The 23,410-nt window shown below is 47.6% G+C and overlaps 1 protein-coding gene across 1 annotated transcript; it reads right to left on the reverse strand.

Moving 5' to 3' along the window:
- Window positions 1-4,184: 4,184 nt before the first annotated feature.
- PRSS53 (serine protease 53) lies at window positions 4,185-19,154 on the reverse strand. The gene is given in 15 exon segments (XM_033168360.1): window positions 4,185-5,689; window positions 6,583-6,709; window positions 6,711-6,775; window positions 6,778-6,814; window positions 9,132-9,202; window positions 9,205-9,263; window positions 9,792-9,805; window positions 10,022-10,278; window positions 10,281-10,308; window positions 11,673-11,824; window positions 13,505-13,721; window positions 15,242-15,408; window positions 16,711-16,991; window positions 18,138-18,306; window positions 19,070-19,154. Coding segments are annotated over 15 exon segments (1,746 nt in total). The 3' UTR covers window positions 4,185-5,672.
- Window positions 19,155-23,410: the final 4,256 nt, after the last annotated feature.

Consider the following 23,410-nt stretch of genomic DNA (forward strand, 5'->3'; position numbering starts at 1 on the left):
GTATTTAAAGTCCTGGTTTTTTTTAAAATAAAAACGAGAGTAGATTAAAAACGTACTGTCGTAAACAAACAACAAATGGGGGGGTTGAGCTCAGTTTTAGTTACTGAATGAGTACAAACAAGCATCCTTTGTGTGGAGTAACTTTGGATTACTACTACCTCCTTAACTGGAAAATTGTATACGTTTTCTTGGTGCAAAAGAGAGTTTTTTCAACTTGTCCAAATTTGTAGGCTTTGACGTCTTTTTCGAAGCGGGTTCTGGAGAAAAGTCACTAAAAGATTATTGTGTTGATTACTAGAACAGATTCCTGGAGGTGATTGACTTAAAGCTTTGACGTTTAGGTGAGGAAATTAAGGTCACATGCGCAGGATATGCGTTGTAAAGCACATTGAATTCACACGGCTTCCCCCAAAGAATCCCGGGAGCGGTAGTTTGCCCCTCACGGAGCTGCAGCTCCCAGCATCTTTAGCAAACTACAGTTCCTAGGGTTCTTTTTGAGGAAACAATGTGCACTAAAAGAGTACTCGAAATGTACGGTCTGGGTGTTGACCTTAATCTTTGCAAAGTTGGACCTGGAACGGTCTCCCCACACAGGCCCTAGTGGAACCAGCGGGAGCACGGTAAGCGAACAAATGTCTAGAATCAATTGGACACGTTACTTATGGTCCTAACCCTCAGGGGGAAAAAAAGGTTTTTGCAGGTACACCACCTCTCTGTGTGTATTTCCTCTAAAACCACTTCCGCTCCTGTGGTACAGGGATCATCCGATCTGTAGGGATCTCTACAGATGTGTAGTTCTAAGGCACCTCTGCGCCAGAGGAAGGAGGAGAAGACCCCAAATGCAGGAACGAAAGTGGGAGCCAGAGGAGGAGACCTCACAGAGGTGCCAAGATGACAGCTCATTGCCCAACGCTTCTTTGAGCATAGCAGCTCTCCTTTAGGGGCGATTCTGAAGGCCAAACTAAATGTGGCATTATTAGGTGTTTGGCACTGTTTATTTGTCTTTAGCCTGCTGATGTGCTGGCCGGTAGCGTGGTCAAGCCAGATCAGACTGGGGGGGGGAGGAGAGTGGCTTTAACCTTCTGTTCTACCTGTGAACTCCAGCAGGATCTCCTGTGCCCTTTTGCCGTGTTTATTGCAGTGGGAAGGAACAGGCCCCCTGTGCAGTTAATAGAAAAGGAGTTGTGCAGTGCCGCCGCGTTTGGTTTGGTTCTGACTCAGTCCTTGTTCCGAGATGCGTGGAGGAAGTGAATCAGGATCAAACTGCCACGTCTCACTGAGCGCATCTTTGCATTCAGCGTGCAGCTATGTGGGGCAAGGGAGCTGATAGCGCTTAGGATGGCGGCAGGTGCAGAGCGGCGATTTAGCCCTCTCCCTCCCCAGAAGATGGGAAACCCCCTTCTCCAGGGGCAGCTGGTGTCTTTGGAGAGGCAGGGAGGCCCAACAGCAGGTGACAATGACTGGCAGGGCCAGTCCATCCGTCTCCCTGCTGAGTTTTATAATGGCAAAACAAGCAGAAAGCAGGCAGGTGGGGGTGGGCCGAGGGCACATTGAGGTTGATGGGGCAGCGCCCTGCTTGCACGAGTGGACCAGCCTCCACTGATTTACGTCGGTGGAGTGAGAAGCCTCCTTCCATGCCTGCTAGGACCTTAGTAATTGTCAGCCCCTTTTCCCACCTGAAGGTATTCGTTAAATAACCCTAGATGTTAAATATGAAGGCTCGTTAATAATTGCATCTGGTTTTGATGCTTGAGACTCGGAATGCCTCGGGCCATGATTGTCTCCTGCACCCCTCCTGAGGTCTCTCCTTTCCTTCCTCCTGCCCTGGCAAGACTTCTATGGCGCTTTGGCAAGTGATAACATGCAGTCAGCTCTATGCTGGCTGAAGCAAGCCCTTTGACGAAGCTCGGGTGTGTGCCTTTGAGGGAAGCAGGGGCTTCTCTCTCTCTCGAGAACTTCTGGAATGTTTTCCCGGCTTGATCTCTCAAACCTATCTTTTAAATTTTATGAATGAGATATTCTGGTTCTCTGCAAGGTTCTAAGCAGATACCGGGCGTTGCAGGGCAAGACACCCGGTAGATCCCTGTTGGGGCTGCAAATAAAAACAAACAAAGCATGCCTCCACCCCTTCCTCAGTCCAAAGTGGTACCTTCCTAACTGGGCACTAGCTGGCTGTAAATGCTTGGATGGATTCCTACTCGCACGATCTAAAACTTGTAAAAGGGGTGGCCATGTTTGTAGTGATAGGCTAGGGGCAGGGGATGGGAGGAATCCTTTCCGAAGAACCTTTTAAGCTATTTTTGAAACAAGCGGGACTAGAATCTTGACTGCTGCGTCTTTCCTCTTCTGTTGCGGGTGGTCGGCTGGTTGTGGGCAAAGGGTTCGCTCGTGCTGTTCCAAGGCCAACCTCCACGCTTTCCGCATCCAGGCAGAATTTCTCGGCCTGCCACAGATAAACCTGTGCGCGGTGCAAGGGGTCCGAGCGGAAGCCATCCAAGTTCTTCAGTGGTTCGGTTCAGAGAAAGAGTAGTCATTTTTAAGTAGCTGAGAATTCTCTTTGTGAATGCACGTTTTATAGAATTCTAACATAGTTGGGTAATATTTTTTATTGGGGAGGGAGGGACATATATGTGTTTTGTTTATTTTGTATATCCCCCCCTCTCAGTTTTTATTTTTATGACACACTCAGATGTACTAAACAGTCCTGTTTTATGCTGCTGTTTTCAACAACTGACATTCTGGCTTTTGGTCAGCCAAAACCTTTATGGAATTAAAATAAATTTGTTCTGATTTCTTATGTTTTGAAATGTTTTCCCCACCCACTTCTCTGTCTCCTTAACCCAGTTCTCTAAATATCACCATTCAGTATGTTACTTAACATGCACTTCACTGTGAACGTTGCTGGGATTTCATTTTTTTTTTTTAAGGGCCGGGGGGGGGGCGGGGACAAACATTTAAAACATAAGAAGCCATTTCCTTTCCTCACCTGCTCTAATGTACTAGTTCTCACTGCCTTTCCAGAGATGGAGCAACATCCCAGGACTCTAGATCCCTCGTAGGACCTCCCCCCCAAAAAAAAAAAAAACACCTTGCCCACTTACTGTAATAGGAAGGAATCAATTTTCATAGGGTACTTGGTGCCACCTGGTGGCCATACCTGATCTGTGAAACACTTAAAACTGCAAATAAATTGTTTCTTGGTTTCTAAAAGAAGTGTTTCCTCTCACTCTCACTCTCTGATTTGCTGTCTTCCTCAAACCGACTAGATGCTTTTAAAAGAACAAGGAGAAAGCCCGCAGGTTTGTCCCTGAGCATGCAGAGACCTGCATTCACAAGGTCTCCCCAAAGCAGTTGGTGGGCATAAAATAGCTCAGATAAAAGAGCTGCGGGGGGGGGGGGGGGGGACTGCACAGGGTGGATCCAAGCAAATCTGCTGGTGGGTGCTCACTGCTTCACACAGGATTTGTCATTAGGCCCAGGTGAAAGCCGAGTCCTGCACACTGCCGTGCTACACATGCTGACTGGGGCTGATGGGAGTTCCAGTTGTAGAATCATAGAATTGCAGAGTTGGAAGGGACTCTGAGGGTCATCTAGTCCAACCCGCTGCAATGCAGGAATATGCAGCTGTCCCTAACGGGGTTTGAACATGCAACCTTGGCATTATCAGCACCGCACTCTAACCAACTGAGCTATCCAGTCGAAAACACATGGAGGGTACCAGGATGGCAAAGGTTGCCAGAGTTAGCACACACAAGCCGCTTGCCTCAGGCAACGTATTTTAATCTCTGGGGTTTTTTCCCCCACAACCCACCAATGCACAGCCCAGTCCTATTAAGAAACCAGTTCTGGCAAGTTTAGTGGAATTTATTCCTGAGTACTGGAAGGGGTGATACAATGGAGGTGTACAAAACGTTCTCAACTCCTACAACATACTGTTTAGAGATGGTGAGCTCTTTGGATGGCTTTGAAAGAGGATTCTACAAATTAATGGGGATAAGACTGTCAATAGCTACTAGCTCTTAAATTTAATAGTAATGCATTAATGATAACAGCCATGAAAGCTATGTTATGGATTCTTGAGGTGGAGAAGGGCTCTAATTTTTGCTTTTTTGGCACACAACTACAGTGCTTGGATTTTCAAAAATATTTATTTCCCCCTTTCCCACACAATTGTTCGAAAAGACACCAAAATATATCAACATACAGCATCTGGCTGATCCAAGTATAAATATATATAAAAACACAGCAGCATTAAAACCATATTAAAAAGTTCAAAAAGGATCATAAGATAAAATAGCATGCCTTCTGGAATAGAAATAATTTCCAGCAGTTGTGTAAAACAGTGTTGGATCTTCCCCAGGAGAGAATTCGACAACTGCGGTGTCGCCAGTGAAACGTTGCTGTGCCTTGTACCTCCCAGTTGAAACTTTCTGTTCTGAGCAGAAATGCCTGTGTTCTCTGCTTAGGCATAGAAATGGAAGAGTGGATCTCCTTAAAATGTTCCACACCTTCAAATAATTTATTTTGTACAATGAAGTAATAAGATAAACATGCACACACACACACACACACACACAGCCACACACATTCATCTCTGTCAATTGTACGATTGCCAAATTCAGTCTCTACACGAAAGGGTTTTGAGATACTAAAACACCGACTCTCGAAGGAAGTATGTACATTTGATTATGAGTGACCACTGAGAGTACTATTTCCCACCTGAGCTAGAAATCTGAAATTTGGTTTAGTAGTGTCACACCATATGTATGGATGATTTAAATAAATAGAATAAAACACCCTAATTACTAGAAAAACCGATAAGAGGCGCTTATATTCCCTGCCCTGCACCCTGCTAGAATTCCCTTTGCAAAGGTGGGCAGCAGTTCAGCACGGAACAAGGAAAACCACCTGTGCAAAGGAATGTTGGCCTGTTGCCTCTCATACTTCTGAGTATACTCTGCCTTCTGAAAAACGCAGCTACGCTTGCAGATTACAAGCTGGGTTTCATCACATAAATAAAGTTTCAGACCCAACCTGTTACGATGCTAATTCAGATTCACTCCGGCCCTGGACAAGGTCTCGAGTTTGGCCCCTGTGAGTCTTTCTTTTGCCCACTGAAGCAGAAAGTTATGGAAGTGGCAGGTTTCTGGCCTTGCTATGAGGGACCTCATATACCTGCCTCGTTTGCAACACACCTGTGAGGTAGGTTGGAGGGGGGAGGGGGGCTTGTCCAAGGCCAGTCTTAGTGTCTGAGCACCTGACTGGTCTCTTGGTTCCAATTACGCAGTCTAAGAAAGGAGAGGGGTAGTATCCCGAGAAACAATTGCATCTTGCTATATTCTGCCCCCCTCCATTTTGCCCAGCATGGCAGGGCTTTTAGTGTTATTTTGCAGGGTTGGCATCAGGTGTGATGGGTGTCGTCCCCGTCCCCCAACAAACCAAAATGCAGCCCCCTGGATTGTTCTGAGATAGGAACAAAGAACTGTCAGTCTAGTAGCTGGAATGAGCCCACCTCCCAGACTCCGCTGTGTGGTGGGAGCCAGAAACGCTCTCGGATCATTTCTTGAGTGGGAGGCAGAACCAGAGGCGGACGGGAAGGGATGCCACCAAGGTTTTCATTCAGCCAAGCTTGGTCTGTTCCTTGTCCAGTTTGTCCTTTCTTCGTTGTCTTATTAAACACGCCTGGATGCTGGGAAAAAAGAGAAGCAGCCTAAGTTTATTTACTCCTATGGCTTCAGGAGATGGATTTATAAAGAGTAAGGCAACGGGGTTGTGTCCTATGCCAGCCCTACTCGCTGAAGTCCATGGACGTGACTGAGCTAGGTTCATTGCTTTCAGTGGGTCTACTCTGAGTAGGACTTGGCTGGAAACAATCCAGTGCCTTTCATACTCAAGGTGTGGGGAATCTGGAAGGAATGCCAGGGTGGCTTAGACTGTGAGCTCCTTAGGGGACAGAAAGAAAAATTGAAGGCATGCCTTGAGCGCAGGGGATAGGATGGGGTGCAAATGTAGCCCTCTTGAGCAGGGCTACCATCCTTATAACAGTGACCAGGCAGGCAGAAATTTGGCTGGGAAGCTTTCCTCTGTTGCTGCACCTCCAGCTTTAACTCTTGCAGGTTGCAGAGGGGGCTGGGAGCAGAGCTCTGCTCTGCTGAGAGATGAGCAGCCTTTGCCTTTCCTTCTCGTCTGTCAACCAGCGCTAGCCATTGTACTGGGCTATCTGTTTAATAACCAATTTCTCTTCCTGGGGTACTCTGAGAATGGTGGCTCTTTGAGAGGAACAGGGGATCTCCTAAAAACTCTAAGCAGCACCCTTAACAACCGACAGTTCCCAGTCTCCTTTGAGGGAAACCATGATTGTTAAAGTGGTGTAACAACACTTTAAATGTCTTGTGCTGATGTCCTCTTGATGATAAGGTGAATCAGTGCATTCATGGGTGGCAAGTTACATCCAGAGATTAGTACTGCTTCTGAGAGAGGGATGCATGCCCATGAATTCTGAACTGTACTGAAAGGCCCCCTGTTGATTCTGTGAACTGCCACCCCGCCACCACAAGGATATTCACGATTGCTGCTCCTTACTTGAAAGAGTCACATTCAGGCAGGTTTCTGAGTCATGGACCACTGGAATAGGAGGCTTCTGCACATCATAGTAAGCAGACCAGGACAGTTGCATGATCCACTCCTGAAAGCTACTGACTGATGTGTAAAACACCTGGACGGACCACAGTCCCACAGCCCTTTCCAAAGCTGGCGATGCCCGCCAAGAACCAGTCCCATTCTCGTTGCAAACCAGAGGGTCACCGATGCTCTCCTGGAGGTCAAAGAACGAAAATATTAACATAGTGGTCCAAACAGGAGCCCAAATACAGAGCATGATGCCATCCAATCAGATGTGTGTGTTTTTTAGATTTTTACTGGATATTCTTAATGGTTTTAATGTAAGTCACTTTGGTTCACACTGGGGGGTGGGAATTAATAACAAACAGAGTGAGTGAGTGAGTGAGTGAGTGAGTGAGTGAACTGGGGTAGTCAACATGGTGCGCTCCCAATGACCAACTCCCATCTCCCAGCCAGCATGGCTAATAGAAATGATGGGAGTTGGAGTTCAGCAACATCTGGATGGCATCATGTTGCCTATCCCTCAGAAGAGGGAAGGAATCAGAAGCAGAAACATGGGGCCACATTTCCTAGTCTTCAAAGGGGACACTGCCATCAGGGCCGTCTCATCCATAGGGGCTAGTGGCACGGCGCGCCAGGGTGCCGGCCCCCCCAGGGGTGCCCCACGAGCCCGCCAGCATACCAGGTGCCTCCCTCCCCAACCCGCCCCTGCCCCCACGGGTGGGCTGGCGGCCAGGCGCTCACGTGCCGGCACCGCAGCCGCTGCCGCCCCATGCCGCTCCAGGCTGCCTGCGAGCTGGCCGCCCTCGCCTCCCATCCCGGGAGCACTGGAAGGGGTGCAGAGCCCCGCACCGATCCAGCATCATGTCCTCATCCCCCGCTTGCCCACCTCCCCCCTCCCGAGGGGTGGCAAGCGCGGGAGGCGGTGGAGAGGCAGCACGTCGGGGGGCGCCGGAGGGATCGCAGCGCCATGGTGGCCGATCTCCCTAAGACGGCCTGACTGCCATGGATGAAAGATGGGTAACAACCAGGAGTCCCTGCTATTAATCTGGGCTCCTGATTTCTGCTCACTGAATAGGAGTCTACCAGATGGTATTTAAATATGTTGTGTGAAGGGGGGGGAGGGGGGAAATCACAGAAAGCACCAGTAAGTTTCTCAGCGGGACTTCTCAAATATCCCCCCCCAGAAAAACCCAAAAAAAACCCCAGAACATTTGGCTCTTCCAAATTTGCAGCTGTGCACAACTAGAGCAGTGTTTTTCAACCTTTTTTGGGCAAAGGCACACTTGTTTCATGAAAAAATCACGAGGCACACCACCATTAGAAAATGTTAAAAATTTAACTCTGTGCCTATATTGACTATATATAAAGTAATTCTCTTGAATAGGAATCAAATAAACACAAAGAAAGTATTTTATAATTACTTTTCAATTTTTCCCACGGCACACCAGGCAACATCTCGCGGCACACTAGTGTGCTGTGGAACAGTGGTTGAAAAACACTGAACTAGAGAATAAGCATTTCAGCACCACACCAAGTATGGACAGCTCCATGGGCTGAAATATCCTTTTACTGGCCAGCTAAATGCTTTCTCATTTTTTGTGTGGAGTTTCCACATGGAAATTCTGTTGCGTGAGCCCTACTGGAACAATGTTTGGGCAAGGGATGTAAGAACAAAGCAATAGATTGCCTCCTCTGCTGGTCCTACTTGTTGAAGAAATGCCTTAGCGTTATATAGAAACACCAGATTACTTGGCTGTGTGTTTAAGGTACAGCCATGCACCTGTATTTCAGCAGCAGTTTCCAAGTATTTCGTAAGCTGAGCACAGAACACCTCTTAAGATTGATAGCTGGTGAAAGTGTTATTTTCTTGTTATCCTGAAATTAGAGGCTTTTCTACTCTGATGGCATTTGTCTTCTACCCTGAGGATTATTTTGATAATCCATTAAGTTATACAGTACAATTAAAAAAAATCATTGATCTGAAATTCTACATTATTTCCTGTTCTGGTATAAAATGGCTTTAAATTATAAGCATTCAGATTTCTTTTTATGAAACTGTACACCGCATCTGGAGAGACAGCAGAAGTGTGTAGCAAAGACCTGTTTGTTGTTGTGTGTTGGAGTGATGGAAGTTAGAACCCTGCAATTAAAAAAGAGGCAAACCACCTGCCTTGGAGACCCTAGTTTAATTCACCTCCTTAGAGGGAGGATGTTGCAACTCATGTGGTTACTGCATGGAAACAAGGTATACATAGGGCTGAATCAGAGTGCTGCGAAAACTGCTGCGAAACTGCACAAACCGAGCACTTCTGCCACAAAGCACCCTGCCATAAAGCGCATGCAGGAAGACACAACAGGGAACATCCTGGCAGGATGAGCTCAGTGGAAGAAGGAGGTGGTATTTAGTACCCAAAATGTGGGGTGATTTGGCTATAACCGGCCATATTTCCCCCTCTATCTGTTTCAAAACATCCTTTAAGCAAAAGAGGTGGTGACCCTCCCCTTACCTGGCAGCGCATGCTGCTTTTACTAGGCGTGGCACACATCATCTGAGAGGTGATGGGGATCTCTTCCCCCACGTGCTGGTCTTGCTATAGATGCAGTTGCATTCCTTGGGGCCAAGGAGTTTGACCTCTATGCTGCCCGGAAAACTCGAATTGCCATCTAGATAAAGATGGAAAGATTGCAAGTTGGTAAGCTGTGCCAGGGATCCCACTTCCCCAAGACAGCGGTGGGGGTGGGGGTCTAAGGCCCAGGAGCAGATGCAGGCCTCCAGTCCTCTCCATCTAGCCCACAAGGGACTCTCCCACAGGCCACGCCTCCTCACTATCCCTGCTTTGCATATTCATGCCTGCCTAGAATGCGCACTGGAACTCAGACGGTGCTTCTTGCCTGCCTGGATGAAGAGTCCAGTGGGATGTTGAGGGTGTGCAGAAGCAACCCTTAATGCACAGGGGCAAAATAAACATTTGTTCCTCTGCTCGTTTTAGCTTCTGGCCCTGCCCACCACCCACACGTGGCTTCTGGAAGAGAGAGAAGGTGGTCGTTTCTGGTAGCAAAGGATTCCCCACACGTGCAGAGGGCCTTCTCAGTAGTGGCGCCTGCCCTGTGGAACGCCCTCCCATCAGATGTCAAGGAAATAAACAACTACCTGACTTTTAGAAGACTTCTGAAGGCAGCCCTGTTTAAGAAAGCTTTTAATGTTGATCTTTTAGTGCTTTTTGTTTTTATAATTATTAATATTCTGTTGGGAGCCGCCCAGAGTGGCTGGGGAAACCCAGCCAGATGGGCTGGGTTTAAATGATAAATTATTATTATTATTATTATTATTATTAGTATTATTAGTATTATTAGTATTATTAGTATTATTAGTATTAGTATTATTATTATCTTGTACAGTCGCACCATGCTCCTCCCCAACATACCGATTCTCTGTCCGCGGGGTCCAGCAGGTAGAGCCAAAGGGGAACTGGTGGTTGGCGTACGGAGCGCAGATGGCCCGGATTCTGTCATTGAACACCACAGGCTGGGACAGCTTGGCCATTGCAATGTCGTTACCTTCCTTCGCCTCAACAAAGGCACCATGGAGTTCAATCAGCTGGATGGCCCTCTTCTCCTGCCACGTCTGCTTGCCCTCTTCCCGCTGCTCACCAGCAGCACCTCCCAGCCCTCAGGTTCCTGTACCTGACAAGCAGGAGACGAGAGGAATTGAAGCATGCATTTGGGTTGCAGAATCTGCGTGGACTTGGTGTCTGAAGAAGTGTGCATGCACACGAAAGCTCATACAAAGAACAAACTTAGTTGGCCTCTAAGGTGCTACTGGAAGGAATTTTTTTATTTTGTGTTTTGTTTGGTTGTCCTTGATAATGATGTTTTGCACACACCAAGACAGGTCCAGCAGGCCGCAGTCAGGAATTAGGGGAGCCAGGACTCCTGAGCGTAATAATACTACTTAAGTATTGCAGAGCAATTTAGAATGCACAAAGCACTTCACAAAAGTGCCAGTGTGGTGTAGTGGTTAAGAGCAGTAGACTTGTAATCTGGGGAACTGGGTTCGCGTCTCCACTCCTCCACATGCAGCTGCTGGGTGACCTTGGGCCAGTCACACTTCTTTGAAGTCTCTTAGCCCCACTCACCTCACAGAGTGTTTGTTGTGGGGGAGGAAGGGAAAGGAGAATGTTAGCCGCTTTGAGACTCCTTTGGGTAGTGAAAAGCGGGATATCAAATCCAAACTCTTCTTCTTCTTATCTTGTGAATGCTTATAACAACCCGCATGCCACACAAGAGATGCAGGAGCTTGCCTAAGGCCACCTACCAACTCACCCAGCAGAGGAGAGATTTCACCTGGGGTGCCCTGATTCATAATTCTTAGCTGCTACACTGCATCTACATGCCCTCAGTCATTGAGCTCTCAAGGACAGACCAAATACTGTCTAAGTGGGATTAACTTCCTGCACTCTGCAGCCAGAATATGCCATGCCTTTCCCCCACTGGGAGGCCTGTTGTGTACCTTTAACAGCTGGGCATTGGGCAGAAATTCAACACCTGAAATTGACTGGAGAAAGCGTCACCTGTTGAGATTTTTTCTGGCTGTTAACAAAAGATACAGCAGGCGTGCCAGCCAAAAGAAGAAGGCCATCAACACCCTGGCTTTCAGGCAGAGAAACTCTTAACTGGATTAATTTATTGTGAAGTCCACTCAGAGTGGTTTATTCCACAGCCTGAATCAATGGTGCCAGGTTCCCTTAATTATTATGATTGTTGCCGAATGTCTTACCTAAAAGAACGCTAAAGAACATATTGCAGAGAGCATCCAAACCAGCCGTGAATGGCAAGAGAGGGGGAAACCCAGCACCCTCTGCTCACTCCATCGTAAGCAGCTCCAGCCATGGGGGAAGCCAATGAAGGTTATAGGAGCTGCTGCAGGAGAAGATGCCATCAACCAGAATCGAAGGTAGGTTGGCATGACAGTTGTGGCTATTTCACACAGATTGTCACATTCTCCTGCCCACAGACCACCAGGAAAACTTTGCCCATGCAATCTCCACTCACCCAATGAAGCACTGCGCAGAGGTGATGACCCAGTCCTCCGCGATCAAGGTGGCTCCACAGACACGCTGACCTTGCCGGAGGCTCACGTACCAGGGCCAGAGACCCTCTGCCCCTCCGCCAGGCCTGTCCGCTTTCATCACCCCGCAGCCTGGAAAGTGGCACAGAGGAAAAAGTGGCGTCAGAAGAACAGAAGAAGAATCCTGTTGGATCAGCAGGCCAAAGGCCCAACGTAATCATAGAATTGTAGAGTTGGAAAGGGCCACAGGACCAACCCTAGACCAACCCCTGCAATACGGGAATCTTTTGCTCAACATGGGGCTTGAACCCACAACCCTGAGATTAAGTGTCTCATGCTCTGCCGACTGAGCTACCCCAGTATCAAGCTTCATATTCTCATGGTGGTCAGTCAGATGCCCATGGGAAGCCCATATGCATGACCTGAGTGCAACAGCAACTGGTATTCAGAGGCCTACTGCCAAGAAACTTGCATCACCTTCTACGAAGCCACCAAGACACACAAACCCTCCCCACTAATAATAATAATAATATTATAATAATTTATTATATATACCCTGTCCATCTGGCTGGGTTTCCCCAGCCACTCTGGGTGACTCCCAACAGAATATTAAAAATAGAATCAAACATTAAAAGCTTCCCTAAACAGGGCTGCCTTCAGATGTCTTCTAAAAGTCAGATAGTAGTTTATTTCCTTGACATCTGATGGGAGGGCGTTCCACAGGGAGGGTGCCACTACCGAGAAGGCCCTCTGCCTGGTTCCCTGTGACCTCACTTCTCGCAGCGAGGGAAGCGCCAGAAGGCCCTCGGCACTGGACCTCAGTGTCCGGGCTGAACAATGGGGGTAGAGACACTCCTTCAGGTATACTGGGCCGAGGCCGTTTAAGGCTTTAAAGGTGAGCACCAGCACTTGAGAATTGTGCTCGGAATTGTGCTCGGAAATGTAGGCCTTTCAGGACAGGTGTTATATGGTCTCAGCAGCCATATAACCCCGTTATAATCTGGATGGGAGCCCAAACCTATCAAAGGAAGCGGGGATTCTATTTCGTGCCCATCTGCCTGTCTATTTTCCTTCTTGGGTTGATGCTGTTAGTAGTGGAATGGCTAAAGATGAGCATGGCCTGCCACAAAAATAGGCTTGTGATTACTCTTCCTGAGCACTGGGAATGATGGTTTAAAGAGGCCCAGTCCTTCCTCAACCATGCCTGTCTTAAATCAGAACCCCAGGAGAAACAGTTTGGACTGAAAGCTTGATATGGGTAGGTTAGGGTTGAAAACAAGGCTGGGAACCTTGTAGCCCAGGGTTTCCCAAACTTGGGTCTCCAGCTGTTTTTGGACAACAATTCCCATCATCCCTGGCCACCGGTCCTGCTAGCTGGGCATGATTGGAGCTGTAGTGCAAAAACAGCTGGAGACCCAAGTTCGGGAAGCCCTGCTGTAGCCCTTTCAGATGCTGCTAGGCTACAGCTCCCACCATCCCTGACCAGGAACCACGCTGGCTTGGGCTGATGGGAAGTGGAGTCCCAGCAATACCTGAAGGGCCACAGACTCCCCAACCCATGCTGTGAAGCCAGATAGATAGATATTTATTATTACGGCCATTGGCCCATTGTGCACAATTTTCCAAACAACATATATATACTTAGCCTTTCTACTTAGAATTTCGAAAGGACTTTAAAGTAACAGACTAAGCAGTAAATTTACAACATAAAACATCACCCCCTATTTATAAAATTATAAAAACATCAATTAAGGTAACACATAATCAAAGTGAAGCCATATATTTGTAGCAATCCTAGGTAAAGACCCATACCTGTGCACATGTACTTGTCGGTAGTATTGGGCCGGGGTTCGGGCTGGTTGGCGAAGGTGGCGTTTTCGACGTAATTCTTGATCCAGTCGGCGTAGAAAGCAGTGTCGGTCAGGATGGTGGGGCCAAAGAACTGTTTGCAGCCCATGGAGAAACTCAAGATCCCTGCCTGGAACCAATAGCCATCCTCCATGCAGACCAGAGGGCCACCTGAATCGCCCTGGGGTGGAAAGAGGAGCTTTTTAACATAGGTGTGCATAATGTTTTGTTGCTATGCTGGCTGCTGGTTTCACTAGTGAATGGCCCAGGGGGATTGGCTGATTTTTCGCCAGTGGCAGCTAATGGATAGAGTTGGACTCCTGATAGTTGGGACCTGCTTTGAAGTGCCATCTCTGCCGCCTTGCAAAAGCGTCTCTTTTGTCTTCACCTGTGTGATCTTTTCTGTGAACCGCCCTGAGACCTCCGGGTATAGGGTGGTATATAAATTAATTAAATAAACAAATAATAAAAATTTTCAATTAGCCGGACATGGCGAAGACAATCACTAGTCTTCACTGCTCTGCCTTCAAAGGAAAAAAATAGAGTTGTATCCGATGCTAAACAGAGTAGACCCATTGAAACAAATGGACCCAAGGTCATCGTGTTCATTCATTTCAATGGTTTACTCCAGGGGTCAGCAACCTTTTCCAGCCGTGGGCCGGTCCACCGTCCCTCAGACCATGTGGTGGGCCGGACTATATTTTGAAGGGGGAAAATGAACAAATTCCTATGCCCCACAAAGAACCCAGAGATGCATTTTAAATAAGAGTACACATTCTACTCATGTAAAAACACGCTGATTCCCAGACCGTCCGTGGGCCGGATTTAGAAAGCGATTGGGCCGCATCCGGCCCACGGGCCTTAGGTTGCCTACCCCGGTCTACTCTAAGTAAGACTAGCATTGCCTCCAGCCCCACTCAGATGCAAGTCCTGTTCAATTCCATGACATTTACTCCAGATATATGGGGTGGAGGATAGCAACCAAAAACTGGTCGCTCTAACTCTGGCACAATCATACTTGGGGAAATGGGGAATGCACAATGATATTGTACGTGTCAGGGAGAAAGTGCCCAAACTTTTAAGATTTAAGAAAGATCCTTTGCATTCTTGACTTGAATTTAACCTGAATTAGAATCATGGGCTGGAGATGCTCCCTGTCCCTACGCCAAGAAACCAAATCTTTCAAACAGTGTACATTTACCAAGTGTAGGCTGCAAACCCTAAGCATGCCATCCTGGGCGTAAGGCACACTAAATCAGCTGTGCCAACCTCCAGGCACTGTTGGATCAGTGACAGCCAGCATGGCCAATGGGCCAAGGATTATCAGAGTTGGAGCACAGCAACCTTTATGGAGAGCCACAGGTTCCCCATACCTGAAATAATACTTGTTTCTCCATATAATTGCATGGGGGTGTGCTGTTGCACCTGTTCTCTTGATGGTTCTGTGTTTTATCTATGCTAGCCAATGTGGTGGTGGAGAGGTGGAGACTTCACTATTGGAAGCCTTGCTGAGCTGCCAGATGGCTTCTGGTGTCTTGCCAAGCATTGCTCATGAGCTCCTATCGCCATGTCTGTAAAGGGCTACGGACTTGCTTTAAACGTAAAGCATTTAGGCCTGATCTAGCAAGGCAGGGCCTATCTTGTTGGGAAGCACAAGTCAACACAGCCTTCCTTTGACAGATTCGCTCATCTTTTGCTGACCTTGCAAGGACCCCTCTTGCGGTCGGGAGTCATGGCACAGACCATGCCAGGCCGAGCTGGGCTGACGATCCTCCTGTTGCGTAGGTTGCTGTAGATGCAGTTGCAGGTGTCGCTGGTCAGCAGGTCTACGGTCATCTCCTGGAGGTTCATGGGTTTCGGCAGCGTGACTGGAGGGGAGCAAGGGGGTGCAGTAAGAATATTATTAGGTGGCCCCAGACAGCTGGGCAGAAGATGCTTGGAGCGACCCCTGATCGTGTTGGTTGGCCCCTAATCGCAGGTCCCTCACACAAACACACACACTGCCAAAGATCTGATGAAACCACCACCTGATCTTAATACTGAGGCAGACCATGGGTCCATCTGTCTCAGTATTGTCCACACTGACTGGCAGCAGCTGTCCAGGGATTCTCCCAGGGGGCATTCCCAGCCCTACTGGGAGATGCCATAGATTGAACCTGGGACCTTTTGCATGTGAAGCAGATGTTCTGCTGCTGCACTATGGCCCTTCCCATAAGGCCTGGTGAAGCCAGCACCTGAATTATGAATGTGAAAAGCTACCTGCCCTATGTAGAACCCTTAGTCCACCTAGGCTAGTATTGCCTCCTCTGACTGGCAGTGGCTCTCAGGCATGGGCCCTTTTCCATCACCAGGCAGTCTAGGGATGGAACAACCTGTCATTTCTGCATTCTCTCATCTTCTTATTTCCCCAGTCTTAAATTCACTTCTCTACATTCCTGCAGCAATTTGTGAATTTCCCCTTTTAAAAATTCTCCTGAAAATTCTTCAGCATCTCAGTGTGAATTTATCCTAACGCACACATTTTTGTATGCAGTTTTGCCTGATTTTTTGCAAGCCATTTCTCCTAACGTCATGCACTTTTGCACGTTCTTTTCACCAATATATTCCCGTTTTATCGTACGCTTCCCCCCAAACACACGCATTTCGGTAAAGGTTCTATGGTTGCACAACCACATTGCAAAGTCTGGATAAGCACACGTTTCAAAGGATGGCTGTGGTTTCGGTTCCCCGTACTGTTTCGGAAAGCATGGATTTGATAGATGTGAGCTGAATCGAACTCCTTCTCCCAGGCCTACCTGCTGCCTGATCCTTTTAAGCAGAACAAAATCAAAAAATTCTTTCCAGTAGCACCTTAGAGACCAACTGAGTTTGTTCTTGGTATGAGCTTTCGTGTGCATGCACACTTCTTCAGAAGTGGTATCTGAAGAAGTGTGCATGCACACGAAAGCTCATACCAAGAACAAACTCAGTTGGTCTCTAAGGTGCTACTGGAAAGAATTTTTGATTTTGTTTGACTATGGCAGACCAACACGGCTACCCACCTGTAACTTTTAAGCAGAGTTGTCAGGGGCCGGACCTGGAACCTTTTGCACCCATGGCTCAACCACAGAAGCAAGACCCGCGTGCTCCTCCCCCCCCCCTGACCAGAGAGACCCCCGTTCCTCACTCACCGTTATTGGCGACTTCTCCCCAGCCGCTCAGCCAGCACTGCGTCCCAAAGGCAAAGCGGTGGTCGGCGTAAGGCAGGCAGATGGGAGCGATGTCCCGGCCGTACCTCACAGGCTCGCTGAGGCGCACCAGCGCGATGTCGTCGCCTTTGTCGAAACTGACGTAGTCCTTGTGAGGGATGATGTCGGAGACATTGCGTTCCAGCCCCCTTTGAGACCTGCCTGCCAGTCTCACGCGGCCCAGCACCACTTTCCAGTCGGAGGCGCAGATTTTGATTCCCAGCCTGGAGGGAAAGAGAAAGGACCGTGTCTTGAGAATCTCTCGCAGTGCACTCTTGAATCTGCAGAATGGGCGCGTGGTGGGCCCCTCGCCTGCTTTGCTCACGAGCTGACGCGATGACCCCCTTCCTACCCGCCAGTCTCTTTTCGTCTCAACTTCTGCCGTGTGTTGTAATTTGGAAGCTCCAGCGGAGGTTTAAATCTCACCTCAGCTGCAAGTTAATAAGGGAAGCGCCGTGGCTCAGAGGCAGAACACAGGGTCTGCATGCAAAAGGGTCTGCAGGTTCAATCCTCGGCATTTCCAGGTAGGTCTGGGAAAGACTCCCTGGCTGAAACCTTTGGGAGATGTGCCGGAACTCACCACAAACACCTCCTTAGTTTTCTTATAGTGGCAATGGTGCCCACCTGAGGTGTGCCAGAACTGAGTTCCGGCTGCAAAAAAGCCCTGCTTCTTACTTTCCGTAGTGAGGTAGCCCCAGCCATTCCCCTCTCTCTGTTTCAGCTTCCCATCCATGTTGTGGGGATACAACAACACGTTAAATGTGTTTGTATGTAGCAATAACCTTGCTTTGGATATGGTAGCTTAAAACTACGGAAAGCACTGATAATGATGACAGATCTATAAATATTAGGGTTGTCGTGTTTTGTCGATCAGTTTGTTTAATAGGCTAAAACTGTTTTTTTAATAATAATAATATGCAGGGTGTTTCAATGGGGGCACTTTTTTAATCGATAAAAACATTTTTGCTTTGTTTGTTTTCTAACACAAGTACAATCATACCTTGGATCCCGAACACCTTGCGACTCAAACGTTTTGGCTCCCGAACGCCGCAAACCCGGGAGTGAGTGTTCCAGTTTGCGAACGTTCTTTGGAACCCGAACGTCCAGCTTCCGGTGGAGTGCAGGAAGCTCCTGCAGCCAATCAGAAGCGGCGCCTTGGTTGTCGAACGTTTTTGGAAGTCAGACGGACTTCCGGAACAGATTCCATTCGACAACCAAAGTACAACTGTGCTTTGAAAAATTGCAGGTGGTTACAGACTCCCTCCAATGGGAGACAGAAGGGTGAAAATGCCTCTTTGGAGAAGATGCTGGATGCCTTTTAGGATGCAATTCCCGTGGGTACCAAGAGGGGGCATTCCGTCTTGACTTACTCATAGAAGCAGTGGGCAGCAGTCAGGACCCATCTTTCGTTAATGAGGCTTCCTCCGCAAAAGTGCTCTCCGCGGTACTGGAGGCTGACTTGCCACGGCCACTCGCCACGCTGGGCATTCAGTCCACCTGCTATCCGGATAACGGGCTTTTGAATGCCACAATTTAGTGCTGGGGGGGGGGAAGCAGAGAACAAGGTGACTCACACACAACATATAGAAATACCTGTCGTGACAGCGGATCTATAGCTACGGACTCACAGTGCAACCCTATGCGTGAATTAACCAGAGGTAAGTCGCACTGCATTAAGTGAAGCTCGCTCCTTAGTAAGAGCATTTAGAATAGCAGTTTTAAGTGGATCTCATAGCCGTTACCTCTTCTCAGGAAATAATGTTTATGTGATGGTTCCATGACAAAGAATCAGCCCTCCCACCACAACAGTTCCTAGAGTTCTTTTGGAGAATCTGCTAACTGAAAGTGGTACAAGTTTGCATGGCAAATTTGCCCTTTTGTGCATCAATTATAATCCATCTTTTTCGCAAAGCCATTGGTCTAACCAACAAGGACTGTGTGCCCTGTCCTAACCCCCTTAGTCAACATCCTGAATGGCTGTGAAGCCACACGTAAGTGTGACTCCCTTTGCTCAGATTCATCTCTTGTGAATCATTTAAGATATTTTCAGCCCATTATGTAATCCTATTGCCAGATAAGAAGAATAAGTTTCATCTCTCCAGAGCTGTTGATTGTAAGCTCCTCGGGGCAACCACCTGTTGTCTTTCCTTTCTCCTGAGACTCTAAAAAACACATTATCAACAGGGCCAACTAACAGTAATATTATCCTGGCTACAGTGTTTCACTAAAGAGGATTTTAAAACAAATAAAATTAAAAAGAACAGAACAGAATAAGGAAAAGTTCCAAGTTCAGGGGACATACCTTGGGCAGATGATCCTCGCTGAAGACCTGGTGGAAATAGAAAAATGGCTGAGTTTTTTTTGTTTGTTTCGCCCCTCCGGTCCATCACTGTCCATTATGCAAAGCCAGTGAGAATGCAGAGCAGCCTTCGCAAATCTGGTGATTTCCAGATGTTTCAGTTTGCAATTCCCATCAGAACCAGCTAGCACAGCTGATGAGGATGATGGGAGCTGTAATCCGAAACTCCGGGAGGGCACCAGGTCGGTGAAGGCTGGCGTGGAGAGACACAGACTGCAGAAGCACCAGATCACCTTGGGAATATGACAGCAGGCTAAAAACAACAAACCTCAGTCCACTTATCTTTGCCCATTTGATCACTTACTGTCAGCTGAATGAGTGAGATTATTTCAACAGCTGTCAAGGCAGCATGAATGCTGCTAAGCCACAAGGTCCACTCGTCTGTTAGCCAGCCCTCAGAAGGGCTACACATTTTTGCAACTGTCCGTTTCCAGTATCTTGCAATGTTAGCAGATGGGCTGCAATTTCACAAGACTGATTCCGCAAGAGGAGACTTCCCGGCCTTTCCTAAAACATCCATGGGGGGAACTGGCTCTTCACTTTGGCTTTCCGATCCTTCAGCTGCCCTCTTTAGTGGCATGCATGTTAAATCAGGGGTATGCACCCCTCTTTACAAAGTACAGTTCTGTGACTGGAAGGGCTACCAGAGGACTATCCCCTGTTTGGAAGGTGCCCTCTGATTGAGGGCTGTCCAGTCCAAGTCTGCTTTAAAGACAAGGAACCATCAAAAGGGAGATCAGGAGCCTAGAAGTTGGCCATCAACAGTTAAGAACACCAGGTCACCAGACTGAGCAAGCACACGAGACCTATCTATCACCAAGATGCTATGAGTAATTCTTTCTAAACGTGCACAGAAATTACCACATGCAAATTCAATGCAAATTGGTTCCCCCCTCCCCTTTTAGCGCAAGGCATAACTGACCTCTTAACAGCAACAAATGATCTGCAGCAATTAGCAACATTTGTCTCCATCCATTGTTTTGCCACCCTGCTACCTTAACATCTCAGCCACTACTGAGCTTCTTTCTGCGCATGGGCCCACCTAGCCAAGCTGAAGCCCTCAAGAGCTGAGATAGAGAACTTGTGACTCTTCGGGTATCGCAGGACTCCAGCTACCTCCGTCTCTGACCATTGGCTATGCTGGCTGTGGCTGATGGGACCTGGGAGTCCAACCACACACCTGGAGGGCCATCCCTGCTTAGAAATTCTTCCAGGGCTGGTAGGACCTGCACGATGGTTTCCGCCACAGCTTCCTTTTAACGCTTTGCTACTTCAATGGTGGGAACAGTCCTAGAAATGAGTGACAGTTCACGCAGTCCATGCCTGCGTCTCTTCTGGTCTCTAAAGCTGCTGAAGATCCAGGAGGCTGTGGCTGATGGGATTATGACAGTCCTTATCTCATTCCAAGTGCGCTGTTTCCTGACCCTTCATGAGTCAGATGCACTCTCATGAGAGAAAGCATAGCTCTCTAGCAAACAGTGACTCAGCAAAGCGGCTATCGCCCAGGGTCAGTTTCCTGAAGCAACACTATGCCTGGTCGAAAATTTCCCCCAGGAAAGAGGAAACGGCAATCTCCCTCCAAATTTGAACGGACAGTGTTTGTTTATGTAGTTTGACACATAACACAAGGTCAACATCCTTCACCCAGATTAGGACCACTTCCTGGTTTTTTAACCCAGGCTGCTTGACGCATGTAGTTAAATGAGATCTGATATGGCACAGTGGATTGCTCATTGCTTGTGAGGAGCTGGGGTCAGGCGTGCTTCTAAAATACTTTCCCATATGCCTTTGTTTTTAAAGCCAACACCCTCCATGCTGGTTAAAATCTAGCGACTGAGGGAGGCAGGTTCCATCTAGCCTACTCCACACCCTGCTATGCTTGATTTCCCTTTGCAGGGCGTTTGGATTTATTTATTTATTAACTATTTCCCCTATCTAGAACTTCAAGTGGCACCTTTTTGCTCCCTCCAGAGTGCCACTATTTCGCAGGAGGGAATCAAGCGCATCCTGGAGCTTTAGGTTTGACAATTCCAGAAGTGAAAGGTCTCCCTTGACTTAGCCCAGGCTTCCTCAGCCTCAGCCCTCCAGATGTTTTGAGACTACAATTCCCAGCATCCCTGACCACTGGTCCTGCTAGCTAGGGATCATGGGAGTTGTAGGCCAAAAACACCTGGAGGGCCGAGGTTGAGGAAGCCTGACTTAGCCTATCACAATAACACATTTAAAAACAACAGCACCCACAACAGCGATGAGAAAATGCACTGACAAGTGTGGGATCGATGGTTGATTAATGGGAAGATGCGCAAGCAAACAATGACGAATGCCAATTTTGTGCCAGTGTTTCCCAATTTTATTTAAATTTTGCTGGCAAGGGACACCTGCAGCAGCTGCCTGAACTCAACTGGATCCGAGCAGGCCAGGGGGGACCGCCCAGGAGCGAGGTAAACAACACCTCTCCTCTGCCGAATTGTTTTGTACAGCTGTGTGCCAGGCATTTCCTTGGAATGAAGGAGAGAAGGGGCAAGGAAAGAAGCCGCCCTGTTCCTTATCACAACAATTTGGAACACAGCTATTTATAATGTGCCAGCTTATCATAATTAGGCTTTGCACAAGAGGCCAGACTGTTGGCGCCTTTAGCCCCACCTCAGTTGTCATTCTGTTCTTGCTACGAGTACCCAGTGACTTCAGCGGAACACTTTGATCCACCACAGAAATCAAGGGGATCCAGGAACTATTCTCTCTGCATGCACACCATACATCTAAAGCAGCTCCAAAAAAGAATCGTGGGAATTGTAGTTTATCCCCATAGAGCTGTATTTCCCTGAACAAAATACCATTCCCCAGGACTCTTGGGGGGGGGGAGAAGAGTAATGCACTTTAAATGTATGGTGCACAGGGGATCTGGGGGCCAGGGCAAAAGACCTGGGGCTCAGCCCTCCTCCTGGGCAACCCCCAACGATGTCCCTGCTCTCTGTGCAAGGCAACCTTTGACGTTTGAGCTGAAATATTAAAATACAGAAAGCCCTTTTAATCTGATACCAGATTTGGGTGGAGAATGATGATATGGAAGTGTTCAGGAATGATGCTTTTTTTCTCTTAGCTGCAGGTTTGACCTCTGGAATTTAAAAACAGGTTATACAGCTAGCAAACTCTCTCTCTCCCTCTCTCTCTCTCTCTCTCTCTCTCTCTCTGTGTGTGTGTGTGTGTGTGTGTGTGTGTTTGAGATCCTTCTTGGTTACCTGACCTTTCCCAGGGGGAAAGGCTGGACTCTCTATAAAAAAAACAGGGTTGACCACATTATTTTGGCACAAAGCCACATGTTATCTACTTGGGTTTGTTCTCATCTTCAGACATTTTCCAACAAATAGCTTCTGGGGCTTTGAGGGGTAAATGTAGAGAAAGAGGAAGCTGGGTGACCAGCCTTGCATCAACTGACCTGGATGAGGCCGAGGTCTTGTTTTTCCTGCCATGGGTTCTGTGGTTTTAATGACTCCATGGCAGGGCAAAATTCAACAGGGAACAAACTTCCCCAGCACAGCATCTCTCTGTGCAGGGAGATAGTGAACATGCCCACGACACAGCTTTTAAAGGCATAGTGTGGCCATCCCAGCAGTATCAATAGCCAGGAATGAAAAACCTGTGACCCTCCAACAACATCTAGAAAGGTCGCAGGTTCATCGTCTGCAATTGCCAGGCCAAAATGAGGTGGGATGGGAGATTCCATCTTGTCTTCACATATACCCAACGAACCAAATACAGCAGTCCTTAGTCAAACTGAGATCCCACTGAAATCAATGTGAGAAGTTCGTCATGATTTTAATCTTTTGTTGGAAGCTACCCAGAGTGGCTGGGGTATAAATAATACATTATTATTATTATTATTATTATTATTATTATTATTATTATTATTAACTGAATGGCCATCCTTGACCGAAGGAGCTTCAAAGGAGAAACTCCAGCAGGAAACTGCTGAATTGCAACTTATCAAAATGTTCGATCCTGTTTGAGTCTCAGTAGAGGCAACAGTTCCCTGTCCTACTATAGATGTTAAGTTGCTTAGTAATGCAAAGATGGTAGTGTTATCATCGGTTACAACTCTTAAGAAGGATAGCTGTGCTTATTTCATGTACGTTTTAGCTCTAGTTGACATATTTCACAGGCTGTGTCCTTTTTGCACCCCATTGCCATTTAACTCCTGTTTCTGCACCCCCGTGTTTTATGCCCCTATGTGTATAAACGTTCATGGCCCTCGGCTATCTAACAGACTTTGACATATTTACTTTT

This window comes from Lacerta agilis, chromosome 14, assembly GCF_009819535.1.
Source record: "Lacerta agilis isolate rLacAgi1 chromosome 14, rLacAgi1.pri, whole genome shotgun sequence".
In the NCBI taxonomy this organism is placed as follows: domain Eukaryota; kingdom Metazoa; phylum Chordata; class Lepidosauria; order Squamata; family Lacertidae; genus Lacerta; species Lacerta agilis.